This window comes from Spermophilus citellus (assembly GCF_964194105.1).
Source record: "Spermophilus citellus genome assembly, chromosome: 18".
In the NCBI taxonomy this organism is placed as follows: Eukaryota; Metazoa; Chordata; class Mammalia; order Rodentia; family Sciuridae; genus Spermophilus; species Spermophilus citellus.
In genome coordinates this window covers 65,346,926-65,358,032 of record NC_138200.1, presented here as the reverse complement: position 1 = coordinate 65,358,032, position 11,107 = coordinate 65,346,926, and the positions used below count along the sequence as shown (strand labels likewise).

The following is an 11,107-nucleotide window of genomic DNA, read 5'->3' as shown; positions in this document are numbered from 1 at the left end:
ATATGATTAAGACCTTAAAATTACATGGCTGAAGGAGAGTTAATTAGGGGCCAACCAAGGAAGCTATTGGGGCTTCTGGGCTTGGGAGACAGGGCACTTGGCCAAGCATCAGGCTGGGTCCCATGGGTGCGGGCCTCCATACTGACCTGTACTTACCTGCCTCAGTGGCACCTTTGCTGCCTATAAATGAGCAAAGGATAGGTGGAGAATGGGAGGGCAGCAAAGACTTCCTGGGGAGGGAGTTGGAGGCAATAACTCAAGTTGGTAATGCCAGCAGCTCAGGAAGCTGAGGCAGGAGGATCACAAATTGAAGGCTAGCCTGGGCAACTTAGACTTTGTCCCAAAATAAAAAATAAAAAGGACCAGGGATGTGGCTCAGCAGAACACCCCTGGGCCAATCTCCAGCATTGCAAAAGAAAAATAAAGACTGGGGAAGGTCAGGGCGGATCCTGCAGATATAAGCTCTGGTGAAGGTGCCCGTGGAAGGGGTTTGGTTGAACGGAGGCCATGGGAAGGGGGGGGGTTTGGGGGGTGTATGACACCGTGAGGAGGCGGTGTCCTCAGGAGAGTGCAGTGGTTTCTCTGGCCCACCTAGGTGGAGCTGTCCTGTCCTGAGCACTCAGGGCACTGGTAGCTTAGCTGGCAGGTGAAGTTCTCGACTTCACACAGGTGTGATCTCAGAAGCAGGGAACCTTCTCTCTGTACTAGGGTGGAGGCCTCACCAGGTGATACATTGTTTTACACAAGGCTAAGGATGTGGCCCCTCCCCCGACCGCGGGAGAAGGGGCTGAGCACTAAATGGAAGCCAACACTGTTGGGACGTTTAGTTGGCACCCCCCTGTCTATTTACACCATTCTAGTTGAACGAAATGCTAACCAGGTGGCAGGGAGGAAAAGATCTTGGTGAAGTGACCTGGAAACCCGACAGTGAGAAAGCTTAAGCCCATCACCAAATAAACGTTGACACAAGGAAGTTTCAATAGCAGGATTTCAGGCACCTTTATTTTTGGCCTCTGAAATATGTTACTTCAAAGAAGTCAACTCCTCCCCAAGTCCGCACCATCCTCCAATAGCCAGCAGCCTGTCATTTCTATTGCTCTCAAGAGCCCTGAACACACCCTGCATGCAGGCTGCAGCAGGCCCAGGGCCCAATCTGGGCAGCACACACTCAGGTTACCCTGCAGAACCTGCTGCTGGCCCCTCCCAAGAGCTGCTGCAGCTGGATGACAATTCTGGTGGCTTTATTACAGAATCTGTTTTCCCCATATAATCTATAAATAAGACAAAATATTTCTTAATACTATATATTTGCAATACAAACAAGACTGGTGATACGGGAGATGTAAACCCTACTCTTTTCTGGGTTTGCTTTTATGAAGACCATGGTCACTGCAGTTTTGAATGGCAAATGTTATTAACTCTGTCTTTTATAATCAGTAACAAAAATTATTACTCTGAAAGAATTTAGGTAAGAAATAGTTCAAAAACCTGAGCCTACTACCAGTCATTCATAATTTTCTAGCCAAGTGATTGGCACAGACTTAATATTCTCTCTTCTTTTTCTCTTTTTCAATCAGTAGCTCAAAGAAAGGATGGAATAATTGAGTTTAAAATCCTGCCCTTTTTTTTTTTTTTTTTTGTGGTAACCATTGTAGATGAACAACTAGAGGCCTACTGAAGTATTAGAATCTCATGCAAAACTCTAACGAATGCCTCATGACATCAGGCTATTCGAGTATTTCCTGTATTTAAAAATGCTAACTCAGTACAGTGGCAGTGGTTACTTTTCACTGACTTTAGCATCTGATCTCACAGACTAGTCATAAGTTGCGGTTCAATGGAGTTTTGGCAACAAAGTAGTGACAGACACTTCTGAATATACAACTTCTAGCCATTTGGAAAGTATCGCCAACACATTATTTGGTGTTAGCACAACAGTCACTTTGTGTTGAAAATGAAAGAATCCAAACTCTACAAATGTTTTACTTCACCAAGTCCAACAATAATTGAAGGATTTACTACTTATCTAATAAAAAATTATACAGCAACTTTTATCAAACAGCAACTACTACAAAAGAATGGCAGGAAAAAAGGACTTCACAAAAATACACTAAAAAGTTTGACAATTTTATGCAGGAACTGCCAAAATTTTAGTGTTTAATAATTAAGAGCACAACTGACCAAGTTTCAAGATGTGAAGATACCATATTCCAGAAACTGGAGAGAAAAATCACTCTAAAAACTTATTATATGTGATAAGAATGCACTATAATATAAAACCTGTCTACACTTAGTAGGAGTTAGTTGCAAAAAGCCATTCAGTCTTCTCTTGGTTTGGAAAAATGGTGTTCCAGATTTCAGGGTAATTAGCAACCTGTTGAAGAAGGAAACATCATCAATACCGTTTTTCATCATATGGTGGTAAATAACAATGATGCACAGAATTGTTAGCTAAAAATATTCTGGTCATCCTTTATTGAATCATACTTTCTTTGTATAATATTCCAGCAAAAATAAAATATTTAATTAGAGATCTTTATCTAAAAATTCCAGAATCCGTCTCCTATTCCCATTCCTTTCTGTGTGTTATCATGTCACAATCTTCAATCCTGCAACTGAAAATTGTAATTTTCAATTCATGGGATTTCTGACTACCACATAAGATTCCCCAGAAGCTAAGACTGGTAGGGCACTTTCCAAATTATCCCCAGGTAGGAATAACAACAACATAACACACAGCAGTTATGTGATTTTCTTAAAGTGAATCAACTCAATCTATTGTATAAATACAAATCAATTTACATATCTTTGACCTCCCAAATCTCTTGTACTTCAGAAAAATTTGTTTCTTAGTTCCTGGAAATTTGGTCCAGGGCAAGACCAGAAAATAAGAAGGGAACTAGGTAACTTTCACTGTATAATCTGCTTGGTACTCTCATCACATGATATTCTTGGTATCTTAATTTCTGTAGGGAATTAGGTGCTACATATATGATGGGATAAAGTGAGTTTAAAAATTATTTTTGGAGCTAGGTGCAATGGCGCACACCTGTAATCCCAGTTACTCAGGAGGTTGAGGAATGAGGATTGAAAATTTGAAGGCAGGCTCAGCTACTTAGGCAGACCCTGTCTTAAAAAAATTAAAAGGACTCAGCCAGAGTGCCCTTGGGTTCAACTCTCAATATTAAAAATAAGTAAATAAATACATAAAAATGGGGGGGGGGGTTAATGGGTCACCACCAACACTCACATATAAACACAGGCAAAGACCTACAATGAACAAACTCACTGTATTGAATGATGAGAGTGCATTTGTCTTGCTACATGGGTATATAAATTTGTCTTTTATTAGACATCTAAAATGATTTTGTGGAAATTTAATCAAGTCAAGAATAAAGGCCTAATGTAGCCAGTTTAGCTCTTCTATGTCATAAGTTCCCAATAAGTCCTTAAAATGTAAGGCATTTAAGAAGGTGATAATGTGGGTGACTTATCACCTGCTTAAAAAACAAGTTAAACAAATAAAAATAAATAAAAATAGTAATAATATGGAGTCTGTGGTAGAGGGGTGGTGCTGGGATCATGACTGGAAACTGATCTAGAGAAAGTACTGACCACATCAAGATCATAGTCACAGGTTATTTCTGTATTCTTTTAAAAAAATTAATTAGTTGTGCCCTTCCTCACCTTCAACTCTTTTGTGTGGCAGGTATCTTGTTTTCTCCTTCCAGTTCTTCCACCCCAGCCTGTGTCATGAGGTCTGCGATGTTTTTCTCCAGATCATCAATGCGACTACTCATATCATCAAGTGGTGAAGTTAAGGATAAGGCAGGAAGCACACCAACATGTCCCATTCCTTACTCTCTTCCTCCAGGTCCCCTTGATTATGGTCTTAAACACAACCGTTTTAAGGAAACTGGCTTCCCCAATGTCCTTTGGATACTGTTGTGGTCAGGTGGTCAGGAGTGCAGGAGTCTGGTCAAATTCCAGCCCCACCCTTAACTAGTCATGGGAAGTGGCAAGTTCTCTCAACTCTACTGACCCTCAGTTTCTTCATTCACTAATCAAAGTTGGCAATTTCATAGCCCATTCATAAGGTTATGGCTCACAGCCAACAACTGACCCTACTAGCAACTGTCACCAACAGACTGTCGGTTCCCTGAACCAGGAACTTGTGTAGCTCCGCTGCATCCCCAGGCCTCAGCAGTCCTTCTCGAGAACACGGTATATCAAAACCCAGGGAAGGAATTTCTAAGTGACTGGCTGAAGCTGGCCTGTAAACCACCCACTGACCACCACTTCTGGTGGGTAGGCTCCCACGGTCCCTAGGAGAATGCCCACAGAGAAAAAAAGATATTTCTTCCAATGATCTGGTCGGACATGGTCTGAAATTTATCTTGCATCTGCTGCAGGAGTGTCTGTACCTAAAAACCAAAGCAAACGAGCAAAATCCAACGCAGCCCGGGACGGCTTGCTGGGGGGGCGGGAGCCCAGCCTCCCGGGTTCCAGCCCGGCTCGGCCTCCGCGGAGCTTCCTCTCTCGGGCCCGGGTCCCCGCTCGGTCAGGTCCGACCCACAGGCCGGCTGGGCTCGCACGCCGGGTCCGCGCGGGGCGGGTGCCGGGCGGGGAAGGCGAGGCCCGCGACTGAGCTCGGCCGCCCCTTACCACCGAGGTGAGGTCCTGCACGGTCTTGGGGTCAGTCTCGGCCATCTCTCCGGTTCCCAGCTTGGCGGCGAGGTCTCAAGACTGTCACCCACACTTCCGTTGGTCCGCGCAGACGCCCCCGCCCGCTTCTCGCGAGGAGACAGCACGCTCGCGGGACCGCGGGGCATTGTGGGAGCGGTAGTCCACGTCACGCGCCGGAAGGGCCGCGAGGCCGGGCGCTTGCGTTCCGAGACAAGGCCCCGCCCTCGCCTCAAGGCCCCGCCCACCAGGCTTGGTCCCGCGGAGCACCCAGCCCATGGCGGGAAGAGCAGGGCACCTGGAATGAGCACAGCAGTTGGGGGATGGCCCTGGCCCTTTCCCGGACCCTGGCGAGAGGCAGCTGGTTCCCTTCGGTTGCAGGGGCGCCCTGTGGGATCCTGCCACCCTACAGAACCCCTCATCAACGCCCTGGGCCAAGAGACAGGCCTGGGCCCTGGAGCCCTGGGCCCTCTGTCATCCCGCCCCGGGAGGCAGGCATACTCTCTAGTGGCAGTGGATTCCCTGCGCCTGTGTTCCAGTTCCACACCGTGGAACCGAGCCCCAGCCACTTGAGAGCCTGGCTCCTCCCCCGCAGGCGATGCTGCCTGGCCTTCAGGGCAGGTTCTGGTTTAGTCAAGGCGGAGGGGTTGAGGATTGGGGTGTTGAGTTCCAGGAGAGTCCTTCACTGTACGCTGGCATGGTCCAGCGATCTTCACATCCTTTACTTCTTCTGAGGGCTCTTTTGGGGTCAGCTGCAGCTACAAGGCCCACCAGCGTCCATAACAAACTGGACCGGAGTTGGCCATGGGCAGTGGGACTCAAAGGCCCTCCCCACTTACGCCCCACTGCAACCTCACTGCTGCCCCTTACCATCTGTCCCTCACCCCAGTCCTAACACAGAGATCTGCCTTCCTGTGCTAGGCCTGCAAAACTTTTCATAAGGGTTGATGATAACTTGTATTTGGAGAATGCTTTCCTGTAACTGTTTTTTGGTTTTTGGTACTGAGGATTCAACCCAGGGGTACTTTATCATTGAGCTACATCCCCAGCTCTTTCTGTTTTTTATTTTGAGACAAGTTCTCACTAAGTTGCTTAGGGCCTTGCTAAATTGCTGAGGCTGGCCTCTGACTTGTGGTTCTCCTGTCTCAGCTTCTCCAGCCACTGAGATTACAGGTGTGTGTGTGCACCACTGTGCCCAGCAACATACCCGTGTTTTAAACCTCAAAAGACCTCTGTGATATAATTACCACCATTTTACAATTTTAAAAATCAGACACAGAGGAGCTGAATGAGGTAATCAGATTAAGAAAGTAGAAGATGTTGGTCAACTACATCTTTTACTTTTTCCATCATTCTAGAATTCTCTTCAGTTTCCCAAGTTTAGGGCAGTGTTTCTCAACAGCAGCTCTGTTGGCATCAGGGCCAGATAATTCCTTGTTGGTAGCAGAGGGTGCCCAGTGCCCTGTAGGATGTTGAGCGGTACTTCTGACCTCTACCCACTAGATGCCAGCAGTGTCTCCTCTGCTGCACTCTTAGTTAAGACAACCTAAAATATCTTCCAAACATTGCAAAATGTCTCCCAGGGACTCAAGTCTGAGGAAGGTGAAGACTGCCTAGAATTCTGTACTCTCACTCTTCAAGCGTGAGTTTATTTTTGCTATACCATGTCTTGATAATGTTCCCTATATACATTGAGATTGAGGGTTGGTATATAGTACCCCACTGTAACAAAGTGCCCTAAAACAGTGGCTTAAAACAACAGAAATTTATTGTCTTGCAGTTCTGGAGGCTGCAGCGTGAACTCCTGGGGTTAGGCAGGTCTGCTCCTGCTGAGGGAGGCCCCGTCTGTATCCCTCTCCTAGCTTCTGGGGATGGCCAGCGTCCTTGGCATTCCTTAGCCTGTAGATGCATCTCTGCTTCTGTCTTCACATGGCCTCTGTCCCAGTGCTTGTGTCTCTCTTATAAAAGACCCTGGACAGTTTGGATTAAGGGCCCATCCTAATCCAGTATGACTCCGTCTTAACTAATAATATCTGTAATTGCCCTATTTCCAAACAATGTCACGTTCTGAGCTACTGAGGGCTAGGACTTGGACAGGTCTTGTCTGGGGAGATTCAGTTCAACCCATAGTGGTTGGTAAAGTGACACAACCTTAACAACATGTGGTGGTACCCACAGTACCCACTCGTGTTAGCTTATAGAGTTTACAAAAGTGTCGGTTAGTGTATACCAAGGCCTAGTAGGGCCTCAGGCTTCTTGGCTTGGAGCTGATCACCCAGAACCTGGAGAGGGATTCTAGTAAGATCTGATCTCAAGCAATGCAAGAACACGAATTAGTGCCAGGACCTGGAGTGAGTTAGCCTCTTGATCCTTTCTTGCTTTCTCCCTGCTTTCTTTCCTTCCTTCTGGGGGGATACTGAGGCTTTTTTTTTTCTTTTAAACAGAGATTGAAATTTTCTTTGCATAAATAACAAACAGACTTAACACTTTATTTAATTATGTACTTTTTGCACTTAAAAGAGAAGGCGGCATGCCTTCTCTGCATGGAGACTAAGTTAAATAGCTACTTTACCCAAGAACCTCACTGGCTGACTGGTGGCTGGTGGTGCTTCATGGGGACATCCTGAACCTGGCTCACATTAACCAAACGACTGTAGCGTGAGGTGTTGGCAGTTACCTTTCAAACTTCAGTTCAGAGCAACCCTTATGTTTAACTTTCATTGTAGGGCCTGAGTTGTCTTTACCTCCTCTTAGCATTTTTTTCCTCTTTCTAGGTTAATTGCATGTTGTGATTCTCTTTTCCCCTTTCAACTTGGCTTGGTTTTATGGGAGCGATTTATCCCAGTGCTTTTAGAGCAGCTTTTTGGTTCAAGCCAGACCCTTTTTCACACTCCTTTCTTGGGGACACACTAAGGCAGGTGTCCATGCATATATTGCTGCTGGAACTTGAGGTTTTGTGTGTTGGCCTCCAGCAAGCAGAGCAGGAGCGATCACAGATCACAGCGTGGCAGGACTTAGACAAGTACCAACTTGTTCTTTCTGGTTGCATCCGAGGCGGCTCTGTTAGGCCCCGCCCCTGGGTCTGAGCTGCTGCTCACCTTGCAGTTTTTCTTTCAGGTGGCAGCAGGAGCCTGCCCCTGGCTTTCACAGTAGGAGACCTCATCCTTCTGGAGGCCTGGGTGGCTCAGGCTCCTGGCCCTTCATGGCCATTCCAAACCTTTCCAGGCTCCCCAAACCCACTGTTTGAGTCCCCTCACTCAGAGGATGACCTTACCTACGGAGGAAACAGACTCTCAGTCAAAATCCCTTAGTCTCCTTTGTCACAAGTACTGTGATAGCACCTGTGTGACTTCAGGCCTTTCTGTCTCAGGAGGACATGCCCTTCCTCACCTGCAGGGCTGTGTGTTTGTCCAAGGCAGAGTCCTGGGTCCTGGACGGAGTTCTCTGCCATCAACTCCAGAGCTTGCTTCTTTGCCTCACTTCCTGCTTCCTGGGGTTCTCCTCTCAGCAGATGAAAGTGGAAAAGTAAATGGAGACACCCCCCGCCCCTGCCCAAGGTGAACCCCGAAGGATCTGGGCCCTTCTGGAGCTTCTGCTTCACAGCCAGGGCTCCAGAAAGAGAAGGACAGGTCACTGGCGGTTCTGTACCCGCCTCCTGACGTACTCTTGTTCCTTTTGTTGCTATTCAGATGATTCTGGATGATCCGTGGACTTGACGTCACACAGTGTGACCTACACAGCAGCATCTCCTAATTCCATCTTCAGCTCTTGGGTGTTTGTGACAAAGAGTCTCACTGGACGTCACTATGTCTTTGAGACCTCTTGAACCCCGATTTATTCACCTTTCCTTTGAACAGAGAGTCTCATCCCCGTGTCTTGAGTAGACATAGTATCTACTTAACAGGCAATTATTCTCTCTCTGTCTCTCTTTTTTTTTTCTTTTGGTTTTCATTGTATTTATTTTGATTGCTATCTTAGTGGCCAAGTGACGTTGTTTTTTTATTCTTAGTGATGTACAGTTTGAAAAAATAAATTTAAGCAAAATCATGCATTTCAAATTATCTAGTTTGACACTGGGGTTGTGGCCGAGGCCCGGCTGGCATTTTGAAGTGCAGAGTGAGTGAGGGGTGGAGGGTAGGGATGTGGCTGAATTGTGAACACACCCTCGTGGGATTAAAGCCTGCAAATTCTGCCATAGGAGAAGACAGGGAGTGAAAGGGAAACGAGTGTGTGTTGGCTTTGATGGCACCTGGTTCTGTTATTTGAAAAGGAGAAGCATGGGGAAGTGTTGCTGAATGGGGGATATCTGGTAGCTTCTGGGGGACTGAGCTCAGGAAGGATGGTGTGGGATTCCTGTGGGTGCTGGGTACCTGTTGTGTGTGGAGCAATCCTCCAGGGCAGCCCTGCTGGCAGGAGGACCCTAGGGGCCAGAACTCACCATCCACCCCTGCAGGCCTCGCCCAGGGCCAGATGCAAGGCTTGGTCAGAGAAAACAGCCCAGCCTGGGCAGATTTACTTTGGAAGCACCATCATTCCAGTGCCGTCCTCTTGGCTGGGTTACCAGTGAGAACCAGGCTTGGCTGGATTCTGCCAAGTGCACCTGCTGCACTGCATGGGGTGGACTGCGTACAAAGGCGAGAGGGGGCCTTGGCCTCCTCGGCTGTCTACAGAAGGCCCGAGAACTCATTTTCCTGGGGAAGCGCGTTGATCAACGGTGTCCTGATCGTCTGGATTGCTGTGCTGGTGGTTTGGAGTGTTGGTTTATGCCGCTTATGTTCATTTGAGGCAATTTTCTAAATTAGTGTCTCCATGACTGGCTGCCAAGAAATCGTTTTGTATTTATTTACCCAAACTAGCAGTCTCCTGGAGACAGACTACCAGGAGGAAGACAGCCGTCAGCACAAGTTCCGGTTTCTTCTCTTCTGCTTGGCCTGCTGGTCCAGGTTTATTTAGTCATTGCCACTTTCACGTGTGGTGTGTGATGGCACCAGCTCATCCTTTTGTTCCTAGTGGCATATGTGGTGGTGCTGTCATAGGGTCAGCAGAAAAAGTACCAGAGTGGGGTCATGCCCACCATTCAGCAGGTATGACTCCTGGCACATGAGAATTTTAACTGTGAGCATCAGAGTCTTCATCTGTAGAATGGAGACAGTGTCTATTTTATGTTGCATAAATTGTGTGATTACATGTACACTTATGTATATGTACATTACATATAAATTATATACTCGATGTGTAATGTAATATGTACATACAAATATATGAAGTGTCTATTCCACAGGAGGCATTTATTCAATGAACACTTAGCTGGGTGTGATGGTGCCTGCTGAAATCCCAGAGACTTGGGAAGCTGAGGCAGGAGGATTGCAAGTTTGAAGCCAGCCTCAGCAACTTAGCAAGGTCCTAAGCAACTTAGTGAGAGACCCTGTCTCAAAAAACTAAAAAATAAAAAGGGCTGGGAATGTGGCTCAGTGGTAAGCGTCCCTGGGTTAAAAATCCCCAGATCCCCAAACTAAACAAACCAACCAAAGTATGAACGCTTTCCTCTTCTCTTTCTTGTTCGGTATCTCTCCATGCTTCTTGCTGTCTATCTAGCTGCCATCTGTCTGTTTTTCCACATGAGAAGGACTTGCCTAATATGAAGGAAGAAGAGCTGATTCTTAAGCTGACAGCATTTGACTTTGTCACAGTCCCTAAACGCTACAGGTTAACCCAAGCACTGCTAGAACCTGTGTCCTTTTGCTTGGTCACTGTATTTGGACCTCACAGTGTTGAAGCTTGTCTAGGCCATGCACACGGGATGGAATTCCCCATAACCATGACTTGAATGTTTCACAAACAAGCAACAAATTCATTTGCAACTACGCAATAGAGCGACTGCCCATTTATAGCTCATAAACTGTCAAGTTCAGAACCAGGGCTTGAAAGATTGGCACCTGCGATCAAGTTGAATATTTGAAGAAGATAAATTATTATCCCTTTTGGGTATTTATGAACAAGTGCATTTAAAAATCTCTGAAAATTTTGATTTCAGGAGGGACAAGTAATGTTTTTCCATTAACAGCACCAACATGTGCTTGACAACAGGTTTTGTTCTGTAGCCTCGCCTTTGACCCTCAGTAACCCCACTGCCGCGTGTTATCCATGCAGAATGACTTTATTCTTACTCCGGGGCTGTGTCTCACCATCACCCGGCCCTGAGCAGGTCTAGCCAAATGGACCAGAGGCGTGGTAAGCTCAGCAACCCTCCTATAAGGGAGGTGACCATAAGACAGAAGGAGGCTTTTATGCTTACTCAATTTGGCGAGTTATTTCTGTTTATAGGTTTATTCTTAATTTATAGAATTCAAGTTCATATCTGAAATCGTCATTCTCATGCCCTGTCCCACCGTTTTACTCTGTCTCTAAATCTGTACGTGCGTGT

At 46.5% G+C, this 11,107-nt stretch overlaps 1 protein-coding gene across 2 annotated transcripts; it reads right to left on the bottom strand.

Annotated features, from left to right (window-relative positions):
- Positions 1 to 974: 974 nt before the first annotated feature.
- HSBP1 (heat shock factor binding protein 1) lies at positions 975 to 4,810 on the bottom strand. Of its 2 annotated transcripts, none has more exons than XM_081273808.1 (4): positions 4,666 to 4,810; positions 4,358 to 4,424; positions 3,688 to 3,808; positions 975 to 2,374 (listed from the first exon to the last, which is right to left on the bottom strand). In XM_081273808.1, exons 1-3 carry the CDS (start codon positions 4,708 to 4,710, stop codon positions 3,690 to 3,692), a joined length of 231 nt encoding a protein of 76 aa, XP_081129934.1. In that variant the 5' UTR covers positions 4,711 to 4,810; the 3' UTR covers positions 975 to 2,374; positions 3,688 to 3,689. The 2 variants fall into 2 exon arrangements, with proteins under 2 accessions (XP_081129934.1, XP_081129935.1); XM_081273809.1 differs by lacking the exon at positions 975 to 2,374 and adding an exon at positions 2,445 to 2,615.
- Positions 4,811 to 11,107: the final 6,297 nt, after the last annotated feature.